We start from the raw sequence: 24,185 nt of genomic DNA, 5'->3' as shown, positions 1-24,185 counted from the left end.
AGTGGCATTGCTCATGCTTTCCCTGAGTGCCACGATGACCCGGGAAGCTCACAAAGCCTTTCTTTGAGCCGGCTCTGTGCTAACTGCTTTGGTGTAATTCTAGGCCAGGCAAGCTGTTAGAGTCCTGAATAAATCATTGACGCCGGAGATAGGCTTGCAGCCCCATATGCAAATTCTCAGCAGTGGGGCTTGGAAACTCACCCCTCTTTAGTCAGGGTTGGCTGTGAGAAAACCCATAGCCTTTTGAGTAAAGATGAGTAGCTTTATTTATGAAGATCCTCATGGCCACCCAAGCAGGGAAACCAGAGGGTAAGAGAACTTCCAGGTAACCCTGAGAGTCAGTGAGAGGTGAGGCTACGTGTAGGTGTCCCTACGTCTGGACAGTGAGTTCAAGCCTTTGCTGAATGTAGTACATTGGAGCCTTCCTGCTCGGTGTGATGTGAGGATACAGGTATGAAACCCCACTCTCGTGTTCCCCAAAAGCTTCCTTCACCTTGTCGTTAAGTTCTGAAATTCCATCGTCCTTGGATTGAAGTTCTCTGGCCTTTGCTTCTCTCTGCTCTTCTCTTACACGTTGAGGTGACAGGCAAAATGGGGGCAGGATTGTGAACTGACAGGTAGAAGTACGCCAGGTAGACTGCCAGGGGAGGAAAGAGAGAGAGAGGGAGAGATGATCTTAACCACATCCTCCTTCTTCACCTGTTCCCAAACACTCTGCTTGGGGACCTCAGCTCTAGAGATAATCCTGTTAGCTCAGTAACGTGTCTGTTTTAGGACACTCGTTCTTTAGTGGGGAGCTGAGCATTAAGCCTGTTATTTGCTTATCAGCCCTGAGGATGTGCACTGGCATTGGAAGGGTGGAGAGAGTATGAGAGTGTGAGCTCCCCTTAGGAGGGAGGCTTCAGACGTCTGTTGTTATGCCTGTTAGATAGTATTTGATCAGGGAATTTTATGTGATTGGTCCTTTATTTATTCAGCGTACATGTACTGAGAACCTGCTCACTGCCCAGCCCTGTGGGGATGTATCCAGGAGCAGTGGTCCATAAATATCACACATGTGAGAACTCTTCCAATTGAGGCCAGCGATGTACCTGGAAAGGAGATAGGGGTGTGGAGCCTTCCTTTTTAAGTCCATGGGGTGGGACCATGATAATTTTTTAAAAAAGAATACCATATCTGATGTTTACACAACTCGATTAAAAGGTGCCCACGACCCTTTAATCACAGCAGACCCTGCTCACCTCTTTCTAGGGCCTCTTCCCTGGTGGTTTGGGTGTAGCTTCTCAGAGTTTGCGCATGGTTGTATAGCCTGCCTCTTTTCCCATCGTACTTTTAAAAAAAAATAACAGCTTTATCATGTAATTCACATACCATAAAATTCACTATTTTAAAGTATGTAATTCACTGATTTTTTTTTTTTTTTTTTTTTAGCACATTCACAGAGTTGGGTAACCATCCCCACAGTCAGCTGTGTAACATTTCCATCAAGCCCCCAAAGCAACCCGGTACCCATTTACAGTCACTCCCCACCCCCACCCCAACTTTCTACCCCTGCTCTAGCCAAGGACTAATCTACTTCCTGTCTTTATGGACTTAATCTATTCTGGACGGTTCCTATGAATGAAATCATACAGGATGTGGCACTTTGTGTCCGGCTTCTTTCACTTAGCATCATGTTTCCAAGGTTCATCCATGTGGTAGCAGACATAGTACTTCATTCCTTTTTACTGCCAAATAATATCCACTGCCCCTTATACTAAATCCCACATCCCAACATTCAGCTCTGTCTTCAAAAAGATGTCCTTTATGTTCTAGGGATGATGTAACCTCTAGTCCTTGCCTTCTCTTCCCTTCTGCCGTGGTTGCCTAAGACAGTCTTTTTTTAAATTGTAAAATATATGTAGCATAAAAACTTACCTAACCATTTTTAAGTGTACAGTTTGGTCCTGTTAAGTGGATTCACATTGTTGTACAGCCAATCTCCAGAAATGTTTTTCATCTTGAAAAACTGCAACTCTGTACACATTAAACAACAATCTGCATTCTCCCCTCCCCCCAGCCAAAAGTGGAGCTCTGTACCCATTAACAAAACAATCCCTGTTCCCCCTCGTCCCAGCCTCTGGCAAGCACCCTTCTATTTTTCTGTCTCTGAATTTGGCTACTTTAGATAACCTCATATAAGTGGAATCATACAGTATTTAAGGGAGTCTATTTTTAAGTGAGGTGGAAACAGGAAAGGTAGACTGTGAGAGCTTCTCTGAAACTTCTCCCCTGGACCCTGGGCGTCTTTCACGTCTGCACTTGCCCAGGAAGCCATGAAGCAGGCTTGGCTGTAGACCTGGTGGGGTTTCCAAAGGGTATACTGCCCCCCAGGGTGAGGGGCTCTGTCTGAATGACAGCAGAAGTCCTAAGAAGAAACTTCTGGTGAGGAGCTAAGAAGGAAGTGAACCCACTGCCTCCTCTTCCTCAGGAGAAATCGCAGATACAGAAGGATCTCTGGAGGATCGAAGATGTCACTGCAGGCCTGAGTGCAAATAAAGAGAACTTCAGAATCCTGGTGGAATCGGTCAAAAATCCGGGTGAGCGGGCCATCTTCCTGGGGGTGGGGGTGGTGGAGGCCAGCGCCTGGAGCCTGGGGGATGGCCCCTGGGGAGGTCGGGCCTTCGTGGCCTAAGTCACTCCCCTTGTCCTCTGAGGAAGAGGGTCTTTGTTTCATCGCACCCTTTGCTTCTCTCCACACCCCTCAGAGAGGAAAACAGTGCCTTTGTTTCCTTACCCGCCTGTGCCTTCAATCTCCTCTTCTGAGAGCAAGCCGTCCCTGCTGCCCAGCCCTCCCACCAGCCCCATGCGGACCCCTCTGGAGGTTCGACTCTTCCCCCAGCTGCAAACCTACGTGCCGTACCGACCTCACCTGCCCCAGCTGAGGAAGGTGATGTCTCCCCTTCAGTCACCAACCAAGACGAAGCCCAAAGTTGTGAGTATTGATGACCAGGAGCTGGGCGCTGTCGTTTCCTCTCTGGCAGACGATTGTCCTTCTCTGTCCTCAGGTCCTCTTCTCTTGGGAGAGAAGCTTTTAGGGAAGCTTGGGGAGACAGACCAGCCAGAGTCCTGAGGGGTTCCTGAGCCATGAGCAGTTAAGGAGAGGTAGGGGCTCCTGCCGTTGTGCTTAGTCTCCCAGAACTGGAAGGGCCCTTAGAGGCGCTCTAGCCCACTCTCCCATTTTGCAGCTGGGAAAACTGAAGCCTAGCAAGAGGCAGTGACTGCACTGAGTAGGGTAGAATTTGTGATCTGCATCGTGCAGAGGTGTGTGTGGCTGCCCCATGCAGGGCTCCGTGCAAACCTGCGGTTTGGGCAGTGAGCTCATCTTAGCAGAAGAGTATCCTTATCTCCACCTGCAGCTGAGGATCGTGCTGGGTGGTGAGGATACATGTGATCTTCACAGTAACCTCCTGGAGTATAGACAGGAAGGTCAGCATCTCCATCCCACAGGTAAGAGAACTGAGGCCCAAGGTGTTAAAATTTGCACGAGGTCTCCATATTAGTTAGTGGATCCAATCCACATCTCCTGCCCATTCTTTGTGCCATCTGACATGTAACTGGACATGCAGCCCTGGTCCTCAGGTTAGGTATGTGGCCTGTGTGGTTGCCTGGGCCAACACCTTGGCTTGCCTGGCATAGAGAGAGGCCATGCCTTTGGCTGAGTCTGGGAGCACAGAAGACTCTAAGGAAATAAAAGATGTGGTCAAGTACTGTGATAGCTCATGTTTCCAGGGCAGGCCAGCCTTGGCTGGAAAACATGAGGGGGCTGGTCCAAGTGACAGGGAAGCTATAGCAGAGGGGACCTTGGAATGGAGACCTCTAGGTTTTCGCCAACAAGGGCTTGAAGGAGCTTTGCCTGGGCACCGTGTATGCTTAGGACATCTGACAAGATCAGTGCACAGTTCACACGAGTTCCCATACCTGGTCTTCACCGTTCACCTGCTTCCAGCCATGGTCTAGAGCCCAGAGCTGGAAGAAATGGTGCAGGGAACCAGGGTCATTGTGAACTTCTTTATCTTGAGATTTCCTTCCCACTCCCAGATCTAAGAGTCATGGAGCACCAGCCACAAAACAGGAGGTGGAAAATAGCAAAACAAATAGCAGGAATGGCTGGGACAGACAGGTGCTAATATAATGCAAGATGCCTGCCTCCTGGGACGAGGAGCAAAGGGAAAAAGGCCTGTGAGCAGGACTGCCTGGATTCCAGCCCTTGTCTGTCTCTGGGTCTTCAGGCAAGGCCCATACCCTCTCTGAGCATCCTCAGTTTCCCCTTGTGCAGAACAAGCAGCTTGAAATAGATGAAGACAGAGGCTCCTCTCCATAGCTTGGTTGCTGTGGCTTGGAAGCAGGGCTTTTCAACTTGGTTGAGCATCAGGGTCCCCAAGGTGGGTGGGTCTTCTCTCTCCTCCTCCTAGTTGTATATATGTTCACCAGTTTTACCATTTTTGTTGTTGGTTGCTTGTTTTATATTTATTTTTGTGAAACAATGATATCCATCCTGAAATTGACATAAAACATGGATATTGGGCTTCCCTGGTGGCGCAGTGGTTGAGAGTCCGCCTGCCAATGCAGGGGACGCGGGTTCGTGCCCCGGTCCGGGAAGATCCCACATGCCGCGGAGCGGCTGGGCCCGTGAGCCATGGCCGCTGAGCCTGCGTGTCCGGAGCCTGTGCTCCGCAACAGGAGAGGCCACAACAGTGAGAGGCCCACGTACTGAAAAAAACAAACAAACAAACAAAAAAACATGGATATATAATTTAGTAAATAATAATGAAGAGACTACCCATTTCATACCAACACTCAGACCAAGAAATAGGACTTTTTTTTAAAAATTAATTTTTTTTGGAGGATGGCTGCTTTACAATGTGGTTATCCTCCACTGCACAACAAAATGAATCAGCCATATACATACAGATATCCGCTCCCTTTGGGACTTCCTCCCATTAGGTTACCACAGTGCATTAGGTAGAGTTCCCTGTGCTATACAGCATGTTCCCATCAGTTGTCTATTTTATACATAGTATCAATAACGTATATGTGTCGATCCCAGTCTCCCAATTCCTCCCACCCCACCCCTTTCCCCCATGGTATCCTTACATTTGTTCTCTACGTCTGTGACTCTAAGAAATAGGACTTTGCCAGCAATCAGAAGCCCTTGGGCCTGTGGGTCCCTTCCCAGTGTAGGCCCTTTCTCTTTCTCCCAGAGGTAACCACTATCTTGACTTTTTTGATAATTTCCTTGCTTTTTTGTTTTGTTTTGTTTCCCTACCTATATTTGCATCCAAAACACTTCTATTTTGCCCATATATAATACTGTGTTTATTCTTTCATATCTTGCATCCTTTCAACAATATGTTTGTGAGATTCACCCATATTGTTGCATATAGCTATAGTTCTTTCTTTTTTTTTTTTTTTTGTGGTACGTGGGCCTCTCACTGTTGCGGCCTCTCCCGTTTTGGAGCACGGGCTCCGGACACGCAGGCTCAGCGGCCATGGCTCACGGGCCCAGCCTCTCCGCGGCATGTGGGATTTTTCCCAGTCCGGGGCACGAACCCGTGTCCCCTGCATAAGCAGGCGGACCCTCAACCACTGTGCCACCAGGGAAGCCCAGTTCTTTCATTTTTATTTGGCTTTTCTTAAATTTAATGTCTTTTTTTTATTAAACAATACTCTGAAAGGGTACAAAATCAAAGGATATAAAAAAATATGTAATAAAACGTCTCCCTTCCACCCTGTGTCTTCAGACATTCTATTCCCTTCACTCAAAGGCAATCAATGGTTTGCGTTTATCTTTCTGGGGGGCTTTTTTAGGAATTGGTGATTCCAAGATCTTGTCAGGATTTGGAAACCACTGATGCTCAGAGAGCCTCTGGGTATCTTAGGTCAGCAGCTTAAACTTCACACAATAATGAAATGTGTTGCTTTAGAAGAGTGCTGATAAACTTTTGCAAAACAAGCTTACAGCACCCTTTCCTGAACTCTGAAAAACAAAGCAAAATGAGGCTAAGAAAGGGGGTGGTTAGGAGGAAGGAGTCTGGATGGACATTTGTGCCAGGAGTGGGTGTCCATGGCAGTCAGGGGCCAGGCTGTCGGTCTGTAGAGAGGCCACAGCCCTCGGAGAGCATTGTGGACAGGGGGGTTCAAGGAAAATAGTTACATTCATCCCAGCCCAGGGAGTGGGCTGTGGAGAAGGCAGTGAGTCACCCATCCTGACTGCCTATTCTGTGCCTGAGTCAGGAAGGAGGAAATATTTTGTAACCATGTGCATTTCTGATAGAAAGGGCAGGAGGATGTAGATGGTCCTTGCTCAGATCCCCAGCCTGCTGAAGGATCCAGAGACAGTGCAGGGACCGCGGGCTGGCTCCGTCTGAGCATGGTGGGATGGGGTGGCGGTGGTGGGGTGCTGTCATAAACATACAGGTAAACACAGAGTTATCAGCCTGCCTCCCCTGATGGTGCACTCCGAGCCAGTGGAATGAGAGTGTGGACCCGTGTCCTGAGTTCTGCATTGTGTGTAGATCACACTTTGAAAAATGGAAGATGTGTGAATCAAAGGGAAGGATGGGGTTGGAGCAGAGACGTCTCCCGACCTCACAGCTCAACCAGGGGAAACGTTGGCATCTTTGGGCTGAAGTGGTCACTCCCTGCAGACCCAAGGTGTCCTGCTCCTTCCCTTTGGGCCACCACTATGATGGTGCCACTGAGCATCCTCTCACCGGGCACTGGTTCTGGTTTTGTTTCTGAGCAGGAAGACGAGGCACCTCCCAGGCCCCCGCTCCCTGAGCTCTACAGCCCGGAGGACCAGCCCCCGGCTGTGCCACCTCTACCAAGGGAGGCCACCATCATCCGGCACACTTCAGTGAGGGGCCTCAAGCGGCAGTCGGACGAGAGGAAACGAGACCGGGAGCAGGGGCAGTGTGTGAACGGGGACTCGAGGGTGAGCAGGGGGGACCCCTGGGGTTGCCCCGCTGTGTGTGGGGAGAGGGACGGCGGCGGGGCAGGTGTGACGGCCTCAGACTCTGCCCACAGGTGGAACTCCGGTCATACGTCAGTGAGCCTGAGCTGGCGACCTTCAGTGGGGACATGGCCCCTCCCTCCCTGGGACTCGTGGGCTCTGAGAGCAGGTACCAGACGTTGCCAGGCAGAGGTAAGGCGAGATTTTCCATGGAGTCTTCCTGGGCGTCCCCGCCACTGCCACACCACTGCTCCCCAGCCCTGCCCGGTCCTCACACCCTTCTGCCTGCAGCGTGGGGCCTCAGCCTGGGTAGCAGCTGTCAGCCGACTCTGGGCTGTAGGGAGGGCCTGTCCGTCCTGCCTCTGGCTCACATCCTGATTCTCATCCTCTTTTATTACGTCTTCCCCCAGGAGCCATGATAATAGCAGTTACTATAAAGCCCAGTGCTGTTTGAAGCACTTTATTATATTCACTTAGTTAAGATTCATGATAATCCCGTGAGGGAAGTACTATTGTTATCCCCATTTTAGAGATAAGAAAACCAAGGCCCAGAGAAATGAAACAACTTGCCAATTAGCCAATAAGTGATAGAGCCAGAATCCCACCCTGCAGGCTGGGATGTTGGGTGACTGTCATCAGCTTGGCCATCCCATCTCATGCCTTCCAGAGACTTTTCTCCTCTTCTGTGTCACTCTAAGACTCAATGAGTCCTTTATTTAAACAAACACACCTTTCACCTCAGTTGGGTCTTCTCACTCTCCTCCCCTATCCCTTTGCGATGGGGGTGGGAACAGATTTAGGCCATTAGGCTCACCCATGCCCTATTTTTCCCCATAGCCAGATCCTCTTTCTGAAATCCTTTTAAAAGGAGGCCATCTGGAACCCCAGAGCAGGTTGACCACACTCCCTCATTTGGTGGGAGGTCAGGCGCTTTCCCCCCTTGACAGGGTGTGGAAACAGGAGGCCACACCGCCATGATTTGGGCTCCTATGGGGTTATGTGACTCCCAGCCCACCATGCTGTGTCCTGAGCTGGTCCCTGGAGGGGACTGGCTTTTGCTGAGTTGGGCCACAGCAACCCTTGGCACTGTGCCTGGGCACCCTTTTCCCTTCTTTCATTACAGCCTAGAGGTGTTCATCAATGGCAGTGTTAGTGGCCTGTGGGCAGGACAGTTCTTTGTCGCTCAGGAGTCTCTGGGCACTGCAGGACATTTATCATTCTTTTTCCTACGTGCTAAATGCTGGTGGAGTCCTCAGTGTGATGCCCGTTTCCAGATGTCAGGGACCAGCCTTGCTAAGAATGTTGCTAGTGGAGAAAGCACGGGCTGAGGCTCCGTGTGACCTTGGACAAGTTGCTTAACCTCTCTGAGCTTTAGATTGCGTACCTCCACGGTGGTTAGGTAATGCTACTTTGTAGGGCCAGCGGGACAAAATCTATATGAAATACCTGGCACGATGCCTGCCTGTTATATAGTAAGTACTCAGTAAATGCTTGGTGCCGTCTTCTTTCCATTCTTCATTTATTCATTCAGTCATTTATTCATTCAACCAGGCATTGTTGAATTTGTAGACAGGCATGTTGACACTGTGGTCAGTGCAGTAACCGGTGAATATACTGAAGAATACAGGGAATAACTGATTCTGCCTGGAGCATTTGAAAAGGCTTCTCACAGGCAGGCATCCAAGTTGGGTCACACAGTATGCATAGGAGTTCATCAGCAGGAAGTGAGGCAGGGCATTCCTCGCCCTCCATCCTTTCCTCCTGCCAAGCAGCCCAGGTCTTCTGCATGTGAGGGAAGACGAGGGTAGTCCCCAGATCTTCCTTAGGGGACAGAGGGCACCCATGGGCTGGCCCCTCATTCCCTACCTGGGGCCTTGCTCTTCTGGGCCCTGGGGAGGAAGAAGCGTGGGTTGTTGGCTGGGTCCTCGTGGTCCCCTCACGGGAGTGAGAGTTGATCAAGAAGGGACTAGTGGCCTGTCCTCCTCACCACAAATCCACTTGCATTTCTCTTTCCTCACTAAGGGCTCTCGGGGTCCACGTCAAGGCTCCAGCAGTCGTCCACCATTGCTCCCTACGTCACGCTTCGGAGGGGTCTAGATGCCGAAAGCAGCAAGGTGACCTACCCTGTGAGTGGCCTTGAGAAGTTCCTGAGGGGCTCACTGCTCCCTCACGCACAGAGGGAAGGGCTCTGAGGTAGACGGTAACTGGGATTCTGTCAGGTGACCCCTCCAGAGCTCAGATTCCCTGTCACCATGTGCTCATGATGCCTTCACCACTGCCCACCAAGAAGGGCATCACACTGCCCTCCCCATTTCCCAAGGGGCTCCAACCTTTCTCCCCAGTCTTGCCCAGTGAGTCACACCCTGAGTTGTGGCCCATGATGTGCTTCTGCTCAACTGGACAGGCCTGGGCCTCAGTGTCTGCATCTGCAGAATTGGGTGCTGCCCAGAGAGCCCGTGAGGGCCAGCAGTATCATGTCCACGAGTGTGCTTAGAGGAGGTGCTTCTCAGTGGCCAGGAGGAGCCCAACTGGAGTGTGTGTGTGTGTGTGTGTGTGTGTGTGTGTGTGTGTGTGTGTGTGTGTGTGTGAGAGAGACAGAGACAGAGACAGAGACAGAGAGAAAGAAAGACGGGGATGAAGCCGGCAGGGCGGCTGCCCTCTGTGTTCCCAGCCCAGCTGCCCTGTCTGTCCCTCCTGCCCCTCAGAGACCCAGGAGTGCCTTGGAGCGCCTGTACTCAGGGGACCACCAGCGGGGCAAGATGAGCGCGGAGGAGCAGCTCGAGCGCATGAAGCGGCACCAGAAGGCGCTGGTCCGGGAGCGCAAGAGGACGCTGAGCCAAGGAGAGAGGACGGGTCTGCCCTCGTCCCGCTACCTCGGCCAACCACTCCCTGGAGATCTCGGCTCAGTATGTTAGGAGGGTCCAGGCAGGCGGGGCTGGGACAGGGAGCAGAGCTTTCCCGAGTCCCCCAGACACAAGCACTTCTCAGCGCCGAGGGAGTGGGCTGTCGACCTGGATGGCTCAGAGAACACCCCCACGGGCTGTGTGTCCACAAGCCGGGACGCATGTGTGACTTGGTCAGAGGGTGCCCCGGAACTAGAGCAGGAACGAGGATGTCACTGCAGGAGCCCAGGAGCCAGAGAGAACGTCCACAGTCAGTTCTGCAGTCGAGCTTGAGGGAGGCCTTTGTAAGCATTTGGAGTCTCTCAGCTGAACCAAGGACTTGGGAAGTACAGGGTTCGAGGAGTGGAGGAGAAAGGTGGTGCTATGATTTGAGGAGGAGGAGTGCAAGCCAACCAGCCTCCCAGACCTCCAAGCGGGTGCCTTGTGGGGCAGCTGAGCAGAGGGTGGTGGCCCTCACCTCTGAGGACTGGGGCTCTCCCACCACCACGGTGCTGACGGGCCTCCCCATGCCCCTGGAGAGCCGGGGCGTCTTCTGCCCCCTGGTGGTGCTTCCAGGCACTGCACCCTGCCCACAGTCGCCTTAGGTCCCTTTTGGAAACATTCCGTTTGACTTTTCCCTGTTGTTTGAAATCAAATGTTTCCCTAGACCTCTAGCCTGACTGCTCTTCCCCTAATTCATTGCACAAGCTCTTTTGCTTTTAGCGTTACCGCTCGTTGCCTCTCTAATCCTGCCTGATTGTGTCTACAGACGCTTCTAATTTGCATCAACCATTCTCTAACTGGCCTGTGCTCTTGTTACCAGGCTTATAATAGCAGCTCTTCTCTCCATAGCCTAGTGAGCACTCCCACGTGTGACTCACCTTTCTGCCGCCCCCTTTATGCAGGCTTACTGACTCATAATTCCCTTATCCCAAAAGCTGCCCCACAAGTTTGAGCCAGCCCCACTGCCTGAGGTCATTGTCAGAGGTCTGGGCATGATGAATTTATCAAAGTCCATGCCTCACATCTGGACAGTAGACACAGACTTCAGAGATTGCATGTTGGAATAAATTCTGCCAAGTCTGCGGTGGTTCAGTTTTAATTCCTCCGGCCCCATCGGCACAATTTCTTACGGAAAACTTTTTGTGTTTCTAGTATTTAATAACTTGAACGGGTAGCAAGATACATTATGATCTGTATTCAGAGGGCCTCTCTGCAGCTGTTAGCTCAGACACCAAAGGGGTAAGACCCAGGATACTCATATCCTGAAAAGCTGCAAAGCCAGTAACTTTTAAACTTTATAAGTGTGTGTCATATGAGGTAAGACTGACTTTTCACAACCTGATGTCTCAAATGTAGAAAAATGATCTAAAAATCGTAACTTGAATACCTTGTAATTTTTCTTTTTAAGAAAAAAGACTTGTGTAAGTCTCTGCCTCAGCGCCAATAAACGTGTTGCTTAATGATAATGGATTGGCGTGGTTCTTCCCCAGGATACATTGTAGAGTCCAGTGAACTTTTTCTGTTTGTGGAAACAATCAGGCTGGGTTTATGTGAGGTCTTGTCTCTCTTTGGGGCACTGGTGAGCGTGTAAGAAAATGTGTGTTTTCTTTGTGAATCATGAAATTAATTTTTCATCCCTGAATCTTCAAATGCCTAATCCTTTTACACTTTAATTGGAAACCATCACCTAAAAGCGCTTACGTTGACGTAGAGTCAGTATGGAGAGCTTGTGCACGAATGGGTGAAATGTGCTGCTGTGGCCGTGGGTTTGGGGCCTGGGTGAGTGCGGGCTTGAGGGGGCATTAAAGACAACGGTGACCACTTGGGGCTCTGTGAGGCGGGTGGGGTGGGAAGGAGAAGGCAACCTGGGATGGAGAAGCGTCTGCTTGGCTTCTGCTCAAAGGGAGGCTTTGGGCCCGTTCCCTCCTCTCAACAACCTGCTCAGCGTCGAGGCCTGTGGGGATGCAGGCCACAGGTGATTAGGAAGGCCGCGGCGGAGCCAAACCGTGGTGCTGGGATCTTAAAGTGGCTGGGTTAGAGTTTCCCTCTGTGAAGCCTGCTTGTTACAGAGTTGGAATTGTTGCATTTGATTTAGCATTTAAATTTTACACGTGTTTGGTTTTTCTAACTTAAAACATCTGCCCCAAATAGCTGCTGATACGCAGCAGCTTATCGGCCTCCCTGGCCGCAAGCTGCTCCTCTTGCACCTCCCCAGTCCCACCGTGGGGGCATTATTCCCCACCCTTAACTGTGTCCTGCTGGGACTGCCCACTAGAGAGGCTCTTGGCTATTCCACTCGCTTACCAGGGCCTCAGAGGGTTTGTTTCGCCCATTGTTTCTGAGCTGGAACAACATATGGCTCCCGAACCAGAAGGGCTTCCGTGATCTGTCATGCAACAGAAGCGGCAAACCTCTTCTCTTGAGCTCTGTCCCAGCTTCTGTTTTAGGGTCACCTTCTTGGACCTGGGAGCCTCCTGTATCCCTGGGGACCCTTGTGAGTCTGAAGTCGTGGATCTTAGACCCGTGCCCGGGAGGTTTGGACACTTTGGGGCCCATATCAGAGAGAAATCAGCAGTCTGGAGTCCGGCTGTATCAAAGGGGCAGAGGCCTTGTTCTCTCTGTCCCAGAGTTTCAGAACACAGCAGAGACCATCCGTGTCACAGGTTTGCTGCTGCCTTGTTTTAGAGATGAGGTTGAGGTCCATGGTCACACAGCTTTTTGCTAATGAGTCACAGGCCCATCTTCCCAAGGGCCCCAGTGCCTGCAAGACCTACCCAAAAGGGATAGCCAGGAAGTGACTACATTTCACCCTCTTGTTCTGTTACCAGTGGAAGCGCGAGCAGGACTTTGACCTGCAGCTGCTGGAACGGGCCGTACCAGGGGACAGAAAGGACAAGGAGGAGAATGGCTGGCTGAAGGTGCAGGCTATGCCTGTCACTGAGTTGGACCTGGAACCACAAGACTATGACGTGGACATCAGCAGAGAGGTGAGGGCAGGGGCTTCCTTCACGCTGCCCCCAGGAGGCCCAGCCTTCAGATGCCAGCCTGACCAACCCTCCCAGGGGCATGGAGCAGAGCGGGGGGGGGGGGGGTTGTTGCCCTGAATAAGGACAGGCTCCGTCTCAGTGTGGCCCAGGAGGATGGATGGACAGCACCTGGAGGTAGTAAGAGGAGACCAGACATTTTGATGCAGGTTCAGAGCTGTCTCTCTTCGTAATTTGTGGCAAGTCATTTAACTTCTCTGTGCCTCAGTTTCCTCAGCAGTAATGTGGGTTGTGGGGAGGGTTAAGTGACTCAGCACATTGCGCGAACAATTAGCAATGATCAGAAAGCTGTGAGCACAGGGCCTGGCACATGGTAGGCAGGTGATGAGGTAGTTGTTACTGTTAGCATATGTTCCCTGGAAAACCAGGGGGACCAACCAGGGTTGGTCTTGCATCTGGCCAGTCAGGCCAGTTTGGGCAGTCAGACTTGGGGAAAAGGCAGGGCAGGTTTAGAAATCACAGGTGAAATAGCCAGCCATGGCAGAGGCTAGGAGACCTGGATAGGTCTGGTCTGGGTTATTTCGCCCTCTGGTGGCTCAAACGCATCATGGCCGGGCAGGCCCAGAAAAGCAAGTAACTGCAGTCAGGACCGTCTCTTACCCAAGGGAAGAGAAAGGGAGTCAGAGCGTGACACACTTAGGGTCTTCAAGACATAGGGTGGTCTCCTGTGGCCTATGTTGTGCCATTTGTAAGCTCTGTAGAGCAGTGTCTTTGGCTGTTTGGTTCACCTTTGTGCACCCAGCACCAGGCCTGGCACACAGTAGATGCTCTGTAAATATTTGCTGAATGACGGCTCTGTTGAATGAAGTGCACAGTGGCCCACAGATATCCCAAACACATTTGTATGAGGACTTGGCCTGGCCTGAAACTGCATGAGACGAAGTGCTCTCACCACATGAAGGATAGATCAGACAGGATGGGGGCAAACTGACGCCTGTGGGGTGGCTGGGTTCTGGGATCAGCAGGGGCTCCAGGGTTTAACGAGGTTGGTCCCCTGCCTTCAGACCTTTTCGCTTTGGCACCTCTGAAACAGCCAAAGGTCCGTGCTTTCTCAGGTCCACAAAAGAAGCTTCTACACACTGCCTTGGCAATGGAAGTGCATTTTGCGGTGTCCTAATTGGCCTGCCAGCCAGGGGAAAAAGTTCTTCCTTATCTCTAACCTAAATCCCTCCTGCTACAATGTAATCTGCTTCCTTCCTCTGCATCTGTCCTCATGGGAAATAACAGAAAAGAGCTTATTTCTTGCCATCTTTCACCAGAATGAAAGGTCTGCATGGGCTTAAATTCAAGTCCAGATTTGCCCTGGGATTGGATTTAGCTTGTTTTTGGAAGTTTCAATCAGCCCCATTTTAATGTAGTTCAAGGAAGAAAAAAATTCCCTGAGGTGTGTGCAAAAGTTGCCTTTAGCGCTCTTGGCCCACGTCAAGGTTCACCAAGCTGAGATTGCTGTTGGGTTTGTGTGAGACACTGGTGAGGGGAGGAGCTGGGGTCATTTTCCTCTTGAGAGCAGTAGATTCAATGTGGCTGCCTTCTGTCTGGGTCTTTTGTAGGGGCAGAAAGCACTATCACTTTCTTTCATCCCTCCACCCAGCCACCCAGACACCCATCCAAGGAGTGTTTGCTGAAGGGCTGCTAAGTACCAAGTCCCTGCTCTAGACAGTGGAGAAACAAACAGGAAATGGGAGGGAGTGGCAGGGGTGGGTGGATGGGAGAAGGAGGGTCAGGGAAGCTTTCTGGAGGTGAGGTTGGGAGGATGAGAAAGAGGCCATGGAGCCCAAGGAAGGAGAATCCCAGGCAGAGGAAAGAGCAGGGGCCGAGGTGGGTCAGTGTGGCTGGAGAGGTCAGATCACATCAAGGGTAGCTTTTAGGGTGATCATTTGTATCCTCAGGGCTTACTGGTCTAGTTATTTCGCCTTCCCCCCTCCCTTCCCTTGGCCTGTAGGAGGTTGCCTGGTACGGTAGATAGAACACAGGCTTTGGAGTCAGACCCAGATTCAGATCGGGACTGCACAGTGAACTGCCACTGTGATCTTAGCAAGTTACTGAAGTCTGCGGGCTCCTCCGCGTGCCTCATGGCGGGGGACAGGATGGGGGGAGCAGGTCCCAAACCCAACATCTGTGCCTCCCACCACCTTTCCTCAGCTCTCCAAACCAGAGAAGGTCTCCATCCCCGAGCGTTACGTGGAGCTGGATCCTGAAGACCCGCCCAGCCTGGAGGAGCTGCAGGCGCGGTACCGCAAGGCCGAGAAGATCCGTAACATCCTTACCCGGTCCAGGTCAGCCCTCCTGCTGCCTGAGTCCTGACGACCCGCTAGGCCGACCCCAGGGGTGTCTCAGCTGAATGGGCCCCGGGCTGGGCTGGCCGGGGAGTGTGTCATGCCAGGCCGGGCCCTGGGCTGGGCTGGCCGGGGAGTGTGTCTTGCCAGGCCTCCGTCTCAGACCAGCGCTGCTCATGGTAAGGAGCAGGCCGGCTCTCAGCACGTCACCCGCAGATCAGCGAGGGAGCTTGCCCAGGTCATCCGGGAGGTCTAAAGCACTCAGAGGGCCCTCCTAGGCCCTTGGCCCCAAATCTGGGTCCCGTGGCCCTGGCAAGCGTGGGGAGTGGAGCCAAGTGTGGTGGTGAAGTGGACACAGTTGGAGATAGGCCCCAAGGACGGCCCTCCCAGCCTTAGGGCCATTGTTCCCTCACACAGACCCCCAGACCACAGCCAGGGGCCCAGCCTTGTCCTGAGGTGCCAGAGGCCTTGCCCACATCCCTGGAGGCCAGGATGGTAGCCTCAGAAACGTAAACTGGGTATTTGAGGGTCTCCCTTTCAGAGAGCGGTTAGCCTTTTCCCGTCTGGATTTAATCGGAGCTTAGAGCTGGAACTCTTATCTTGAGGTCTGTGATCCACCAAAGGAGGAACAAAGCTGTGACTAGGTGTTTGGGGAGAAGCATGTGCACCTTTGTCTGGAGAGAAGGTGCACCATTTTTATCTGATGCCCCCAAAACGGTGAGATCCTCCGGCCAGGGAGACTCTGCTCTCCTGAGGCAGGTGCCTGGGGGTGGCGAGGCCCACAGCTTGCTTTCTGGCTCTCCCACAGCATGTGCAACCTGCAGCCGGTGTCTGGCCAGGACCGGGATGGCGTGGCCGACCTGGACTCGCAGCTGCAGGCGCAGGAGCGCATCATCAACATCTCCTACGCCCTGGCCTCAGAGGCCTCCCAGCGCAGCAAGCAGGTGGCAGGTGAGGCCCTGGGGACAGCCTCTGAGGCTGGGCCACACCCCCTGCTCCTTGGGCTCAGGGCCTGGCATGGCCTGTCGGGGTCAGTGGAAAAGCAGGCGTCAGGCTCGCTAGATGACGGACAGTGGTATGTTCCCCTGTCCCAGGCGCACTGCAGGGCTTGCGAGGGGGACTGGGGCTCAGGGGTGTCCCGGGAGAGGGTGTATAGCTCATTTTTAAATCTTCGGAGTGGTACTGCTATTCCGCTTTCTCTGAGGTTGTGGGTTGAGAACAGGTTTTTCCTGTTCTCCTGAGCTAAGGGGTCAAGGCTAAGGTTTCTGGCCTCACGAAGAAGGGGCAGGAAAGCCTTTTGGTGCTTGGATTTCTTGCCGGGACAAGGCAGAATGGGGCCCCTCTAACCCTCCCTGGGGTCCATGCTTTGGTTCCCAAATCAAAGTCACTGTTCACCTATCAGAGTGGCCTGTGCCAGAAAGCAGGACTTGGGAAGTGGGACTTCGCTGTCCAGTGGGAAAAAAATAGCACCACGGGATGGGAGGGCGTGTGTGTGTGTGTGTGTGTGCGCGCGCGCGCCAGGAAGGAGACTCCTGGCTCCTCTCCCCACCCACGTGTGCCCCCCCGTGTGAGCTCTCACAGTTCACCTAGTGCTGTTTCTCCCCAGATGCAGCTGCCACTGCATGTCTAGGTGGTGCCCTTGGCCAGGTGTGAGAGGGGTGGTCATAGAGCCTGAAGTGGGGTCACAGTCCCCACCAGCCCTCCAGCCCTGGCCAAAGGGTCTAGAAGTGACCACGGGTGGGGCCTGCTGGACCTTGAAGTGGCTGGCCCTGGGAAGCAGAACCATGGGTATGACCGAGGACAAGGGCCAGCCTGTTCTCTGTCTCCCAGCTCGGATCCCGTACAGAGTCGCTGAAGTCCCTGCTGTTCTGACTCCCCTGAGGACATGTGCGTGGGCTGAGAGGGGGTCTCCCTTGGGGAGACAGCAGACGGCGTTCCCGGGCCCCTCCTCGTAATGATCCTGGGGCTCCCTGAGCCCATCGTGGCGATTTTGAATTCCTTCCCGTGTCCAGGACTCTAGCAGGGGCACCTTCCCTGCCATAAAGTGCCCTCCTCTCTGGCCTGTGCTTGCTCTACCTATGTGGACCTACTGTCCTCGGCTTCCTTAACCACCAGCAGGCGAGCGTGCCCCAGACCTGACACCCGCAGTCACGTCCCTGCTCAGTGGCCACCTTTGCTGCAGCCTTTGCTCACTCTTGCTCCCTCTCTCCAGCTCAGAGACATTTCTGGGAACTGCAGGCCAGACCCCCGCCAGGCCCCATGGATATGCCCCCGCAAGCCCAGGCCGTTAGTGGTGGGCAGCGGGGCCCACGGCACCCCGGCCCTGCCGCTCAGGGCGTCTGGTGCTGCAGGAGCAGACGAGGAACCTAACGCGCCACTTAATTCCTGTCTGCCCGTCTAGCGCAGCATCTGGCCCTCCTCCCGCCTAAAGCCCCCCTGTCCTCCAGGACGGTGCCACCTTACCCCCCCTTAAACAACGGACTCCACTACACCTTTGTCTAACACCTTCCAAGTAAGAGCCCCCCTCCTGGTGTGGCCCCTCACCTGGCGCTGAGCATGTCCCCTCCCCTCTGCTGCTGAGATGATTGCAGTGCCACCTGCTGACGCTTCCTTCCGTGGGCAAAGCGGCTGCTGGGGAGACCCCTCCTGGACCGGTAGGCAGGTTGGGGGCTGATGATTTTTAGGAACTCAATGTTCAGCGGCTCCGATACAGTAGAGACTGTGTGATCCAAGCCCCCTGGCTCCCTGAAATCTCAGGAGGCAGAGCTGTGCCCCTTCCCGCCCCGCTGTCCTTCCTGCAGGCGGCCCAGTGCCCCAGAGGACCAGGGCAGGCCAGACGGCCAGCTTGGGAAGGAGGGGCGGTGGCTGGGAAGGACGAATTAGATCATGGCCTCTCCCTGTCAGGGCTTTGACCAAAGAAATTGAAGAACCGGAAGCCTAGAAAAACCAGTTTTGCAGATGAGGACACGGGCCCTGTGAGGGGTGGGGGCTCATTCCAGTCACAAGGGAAGCTTCAGGAGGAGGCTGCCCGGGGCGATGGCCCTCACTCCTGCAGAACATTCCAGCACCACCCCTTCTGAGTCCTCCCCATGTGGGCATTTACTGGTGAGAGGAGGCAGCGTGGGAGTAGGGAGGGAGCACTGGACCAGGAGTCGGGAGGCCGGGGCCAAGTCCAGGCTGTTGTTCTGAGTTCTTGGCTGTTGCCTCACCTGGACGGGGAGGGCGGATCAGGAGTCTCCGCAGCCTCTCCCTGATGTTCCACTTCGTACGACTGTGTAGGGCTTCCCCTCGCATCCCTCTATACACACGGTTAACGTTGCTGAGCACCTACTCCGTGCCAGGCATTGCGCTGATCATCTCCTTTGACAACAACCCAATGGAGATATTCACCCCGTTTTACAGATGAGGAAGCGCAGCTCAGAGACCCTGAGGGACTTGCCCAAGGAGTTGCGGCTGTGTCAGAGCCAGGGCTCGAACCCCTTCTGTGCGAGTTCAGAGCCTCTGTTCTCCATCGCCACCCTGGGCCCACCTGGGCCACCTCCATTGGCCCACCTGGGCCACCCCCGGGGGCTCTAGATGTTTGGAGAAGGGAGTGCAGTGAGGGATGGCGGTGTGTGGTTGGGACGGAGGCATGGTCTTGGGCAAGTGTCCACCCGCCTGGGCGCTTCGCTGTCCTGAGGGTGGCAGGAGGAAGTCGGCCTGTTGGGCCAGGCTCTCGGGAGGTGTGAAGTAGGGACCTCGTGACTGAGGAACCCCAGGGAAAGCTCCAGCCAGGTCTTTTGTAAAGGCTGCAGGGTCTTCTGGGGCCACGGGATGGTGTATGGTTTTCTCCTGGAGATCCGAGTGTGGTGACACCACCCCAGGCCACAGAGAGGCAGAAGAGAGGCTCTGTTCCTCTCTGCTTTTAGTGCCCCTGTGGTCATGAGATAGGCCTCTAATGCTCTTTTCAGAGCACACACACATTTCCTTGTACCCTTCCGGCACCCTCATTAGGAGATTGGTACAGTCACCCTGTTTTTAGATTAAGAAAACGAGGCCCATGAAGGCTGAGAGAGTTACCCAGAGTCCCTCAGCAAATGAAGGGCAGGGCCAGAACTGGACCCCAGAGTCCTCTTTGCTCAGACCTTCTGCCCTATCAGAGCAGGGACCCAGTCTAGGGGCCAGCATGTGTCTGGCAAACTTCCTAGAAGTGGTGAGGGTGGAGGAAAGGTGGGATGCCCGTTAGTCCTCGAAGCCGAGGGTCCCCCAGCAGCGGCCGCATTGCCCCAGCCCCCTGCTCTGCTGTTCTCTGTCTTGTCAGCCTGCCATTCCCTGTCACGTGTGCACAGACATGCCCACCGCCTGCTCCCCAGACGTGGGCTGGGGTCCTGCCAGCCTCTCATTGTCTCCTGTGCTTTTTGCCAGCCCAGGCAGTGACTGACCCGTGATCCAGCGTGCAGAGAAGTCTGGAGCCAGGGGCCAGTGGAACCAGTTTCCTCCGAGAAGATTGATCCTTCTTCCCCTTCCAGCTGAGCCGGGGTTCAGGCTGGAGGACAGAGCACCACCAGCTGTGGGGCATTCACCACAGGGCTAGGGCCTAACACCCACGCTTGTTTTAGTTCAGACTCCTTTTTACATGTGACAAAGGCACTTTTAATACACACTGTAAAATACTGACTCTGTATTTTAGAATCAGGCTATATTTTATAATGTTCACCTCAAGGGCTGAGTGGCTGAGAAGGTGAGGATGCAGGATTTTGGAGCTGCACATACAGATTCAGGTACCGTTTGGGTGGTGGGTGTGGGTGGGAGCTGAAGGGCAGGGTGAGCAGAGGCCAGTCCAGCATCTGCTGAACTCAGGTGAGGTTGGATTGGAGATGTACTTCCAGTGGATTCCAGTGTTGGGCTCATTGGTGTGTTGTCCAGGGCAGTGATCAGCTGACCCTGACCTGGCCTGATGACCAGCTCTGTAGGGTGAAACTCCACCGAGCTGGCACGTGGAGCCTCGGCCTTGGGTCTGGCTTAGGCCCAAAGGTGTGTCCAGGAACTTTGGTTCCCAGCCTGCCCATGAGGTTCTCTCAGCAAAGGGCTCTTCAAAAAATACAAAAACAGTTCGCTGTAATTAAAAAAAAAAAAAAAAAAAAAACACTTTGAAATACAGAAAAGGTGAGAAGAAACACCTTTGATTTGTATCATAAGCAATAAACGTCACACTGGGTGGCATCTACCTACAGCTCCCCGAGTCCGCACTAGGCTGTGATAGGTAACCCGGGCTCGTTGCGGCTGGCCCCTGAGAACACAGGTCAGCCTACCCAGGACTTGGGGCAGGTGGCAGGTGGGCAGGCAGCGGGCCCCTGCCCTCCCTCATGGCCAGCAGGGCCATGATGACAGGACTATGACTTGACTTCCAGCCTAAAACGGGGAGGGCGCTGTTAAGCCAGGCGCAGTGTTTGTGGCCCTTTATGTAAGTCATGATATTCTGCGTTCGGAAAATGAAGTTGGAAAAAAACAAAACAACTCCATTGGGTGGAGCCACACTTTAAATGAAAATTTGTCTTTGACTATGGTCAGAAAAATAATCTTGAATATATTTAGAAGTTGCCGTCTATTTTTAACTAACTCCATATGCTGCCAGTATCAACTTCATGACATTTGCCAAAATAAGATTTTATTTTTGCCTTTATAAGACTTTGTTGGAAAAAATGAAATGACTATTTTGCAAGAAAAAGTTAATTTAAATAAAACTGTAATGGTTTGCAAAAAAAAAAAAAAATGTGATGTACAGATTAAACTATTAACCTGATGTGCTTCCTGCCTTTTGCTGCCTATATTCTCCTGAGTGGCCTGTGTTAGGTTTTTTCCCGTTTCCTTGGAAAACCCCCAGTGTCAGCTCTGGATCCTGCGGTGTTCACCTATGAAGTCTCTCCTGATGACAGTTCCGTGACACGTGATTGACTCTGGAGGCCTGAGGGAGGAAGGCCTGCGCGCTTGGGCCTTCGGCTGGGCTTCAGCAGCCGCTCAGGATGGCCCCCCACCTCGCCCCCGCCCGGCTGAGGGGCCGCCGGGCTGTGGACTCCTGTGCTGGGCTGGTTTGGCAGGCGGTCTGCAATCCCAGACAAAGGGAGGGACTCCGCAGGCCCTCTTCCAGCCCACACGCCTCCAGCTCGTTCCAATGAGGCGGGTTAGTGACGGACCATTGCAAACTGGACTTGTGTTTAATTCGTTTTGACTTGTGATATGTGCTTAAAGCAGAAGGCAAGAGGCCAGTTCAGTTTAGGGATGCGTGCGCTTCCAAGTTTGTTGCTATGGCAGTTTTTCTCTGTTGCCAAGAAGGGCGCCCTCAGTTTAGAGTGACTTTCCAACTAGTTAAACTGGAGAAAATAGATACCAAGGCATTCCGAAGAGGGAATGCTGCTGCTTTTTTAGCTACTGCTCTCCTTTTGAATTTTAAAATGAAAAATACTCTCTGGTTTTAAGCATTACTTGGACCTATCTCCATAACCTATGAAAGGGAGGCAGGGGCGGTGGGGAGGAGGGTTTGTCCATGCCTGAGTGCAAGGCAAGAAAAAAGGTACAGGAGGCCCCCCCGCCCCACAGGGTGACTCCTGCCGGGAGGAGGGGTAGCCTGTTCTGTAAGAATCGTGGCCCAAATTTCAAACAGAGAGCGTGACAGGCCCTCACCTCAGACTTCATGGAGAGCACGCGTGATCTGGAAAAGGCACCCTCCGGCTATGTCACGTGTGAGCAGGCGCATGGCCCGGCCCCCTTCTCCGCCCCCTGGAGAGGACTCGTTACCTGAGGTAAGATGCCATCTGCGGAAGGACCGGCTGACCAGGGACCCTCCAGGTGGGGGGCCACTGGGAAACCCCACGTGGCCCAACGATTCCGGCTTTGCTTCTTTACCGGGACCCACGGGCCTGAGCAGAGTTTGAAACGATGGGATTGCAGTCAGCAGAGGGGGCATGAGCACGCTTCTGCACCCCTGCTGACATCCATTCCTGACTTTAACTCTAACCCAGGTCCCGGTCGAGCCCAGTATGTCTATCTTATTTTAGCAAGAACCAACAAGAACATTTTAGGATCTAGTATTAACAGGGGTTGGGAATAATCTTTTCCTAATGCCCACTTGACCCTTCTGAACTGCCCAGATTCTCAACATGTCCAGGGTGTTGTTTAAATGATTGAAGTTGAGATGTGTGTGCATTTGTGAGTGCACGTGAGGCAGATGTGCCCAGACTGATGCGGGTGTTGAAAGCAGGCCTTTTGTTTGCTCCCTTTCATTCACTTTTCTGCCCGCCTTTGTGTCTGGCTGGGGGGATGGGATCCGCAACTAGTCCCTTCTCCCTCTGACCCCTTGGCCACCTTCACTTAAGCTGGGTTCTAGAATTCTCCTGGCTGTTGTAGGTTGCAGCCTAAGGCCAGGGAAACCTCCATCTGCCCAAGGTCAGCTTGGGGATAGAAGGCATGGGGGGTGGAGTGGATGTGGACCCTGACTCAGCTGGACAAGAGCCCATTTTAGGCTTTGGGAGTTTCCCCCAGCTATGGTACAGAACTCTACGGCAAATCCTTTTGTGTTCGCACCAAGGGCGGGAAAGAAGCAGCGGATTATTTGTCTAATCCACAGATCACATCTCTGAGATGAGGCAGGCAAATGCTGGGAGCCCTCTGCTTCCGATTCAGCATCAGACACCGGGGCACATGAGGGACTTTGCCCATGTGGGTTGCGTGCCGTTACGAAAAGAACAAAGAGACGAGGCTGGGGGGGATGTGAAAAATGGCAGCCCCTCCCGGCCCGGTAAACACGCCATTGCTTTGCCATCTCCACTCCAAAGGCTACCACTTTCATTGCTCTCCGAGCAAAGAAACCTTTCTTCAGAGTGAGTGGCAGGGTACAAAGGCAGAGTACAAAATGCGCACACATCACAGTCCCCGCAATTCTGTTTGAACAACCATATTGATTGGGTCTGACCTTGTTACATTTTTTTCCTATTATTTGAAAAGCTGCATCTAAGTGTAGTGAATTGAACCAGCGGAACTGAACTTTCCATGAAAACTTCTCGAGGTATTTCTTTAGTTCAAAGCTTTTGAATTTTAAAGGGCATTTTTAATACGAGTCTGTTGAGTATTCTCTGCCACAGCCCAACAAGGGATGTTAAATGCAGATGAGGATGGAGCGAGGGCACCCGTGGGGTGGACGTGCCCACACAGCGGAGGGTGCAGGTCGTGGTTGGAGGGTGCAGGCCAGCCCAGGAAGGGCTAAGCTTTGGGGAGAGAGGCCGAGCCTGCGGAGCAGCACACACAGACCCCAAAAAGGATCTCTCTGAGCTCACTGGGGACAGCTTAGGAGACAGGGAAGAGGTTTCCCAGCTGAGCTTCTCAAAGGCTTTTATGTGGAGAGCTGAGAAGTACTTGCTAGGGGCCCCTTCTGATGGGCGAGGGTTTTGTCCTTGGGAATAAGGGGCTCCTTACTCAGCCACTCGCTTTCTCTTACACTGTGTTTTAGAACTGAGCAGGAATAAGAGGCACAGCCCCTTGGGTGAGGTCACAGAGTCAGAAAAGAAGCTGCCACTGTCCTCAGCCCTTGACGTCACTTAACAACTGCAGGTGCTTTCCTGCTGAGCCCTGAGCTGCATCCCGATCGTCAACTGATTTGACGTCTTAGGACGTTTTGCTGATCGTGTGGGCCACAGCAGTGGTCCCTCTTGCCATCCTGGCCTGGGCCCTTGGAAGCATCCGGAGTCGCATTTTTTCCTCCACACAAGGGGCCTCTCCCGACCCACTGAAGGCACACAGCCGCCGCCTTTGAGTGAGTTCCAAGGGTCTGTTTGCCTCCGGAGGCCTCTTGGATCTAGAAAGCACCTCCTTTCTAGACCCAGAATTCGAGATCAGAGGCAGAATCATCCCAGGGAGGAGCTGGAAAATCAGGTCCTGTGCTGGAAGAACCCAGGACTTGGGCATCTCAGCAAAATCCTTTCAGTGTCCTTGCCAAACCTCCAGCCTAGAAGAT

General features: G+C 53.1%; 1 protein-coding gene across 3 annotated transcripts in view; it reads left to right on the top strand.

Annotated features, from left to right (window-relative positions):
• Positions 1-21,999, top strand: part of PLEKHA7 (pleckstrin homology domain containing A7) — a 209,955-nt gene extending 187,956 nt beyond the window's left edge. The window contains exons 18-27 of one of the 3 annotated variants that reach the window (XM_060018553.1): positions 2,471-2,579; positions 2,748-2,974; positions 6,788-6,976; positions 7,069-7,186; positions 9,017-9,120; positions 9,700-9,900; positions 12,708-12,866; positions 15,066-15,199; positions 16,008-16,150; positions 19,604-21,999. In XM_060018553.1, the coding sequence (XP_059874536.1) occupies positions 2,471-2,579; positions 2,748-2,974; positions 6,788-6,976; positions 7,069-7,186; positions 9,017-9,120; positions 9,700-9,900; positions 12,708-12,866; positions 15,066-15,199; positions 16,008-16,150; positions 19,604-19,626 (1,407 nt within the window). In that variant the 3' untranslated portion in view covers positions 19,627-21,999. Of the gene's footprint in view, positions 1-2,470; positions 2,580-2,747; positions 2,975-6,787; positions 6,977-7,068; positions 7,187-9,016; positions 9,121-9,699; positions 9,901-12,707; positions 12,867-15,065; positions 15,200-16,007; positions 16,151-17,600; positions 17,780-19,603 lie in introns of those variants that run through there. The other 2 variants (XM_060018555.1, XM_060018556.1) reach the window with 2 other exon arrangements.
• The last annotated feature ends 2,186 nt before the right edge of the window (positions 22,000-24,185 follow it).

This window comes from Delphinus delphis, chromosome 8, assembly GCF_949987515.2.
Source record: "Delphinus delphis chromosome 8, mDelDel1.2, whole genome shotgun sequence".
In the NCBI taxonomy this organism is placed as follows: domain Eukaryota; kingdom Metazoa; phylum Chordata; class Mammalia; order Artiodactyla; family Delphinidae; genus Delphinus; species Delphinus delphis.
This window is presented reverse-complemented; position numbering and strand designations above follow the sequence as displayed.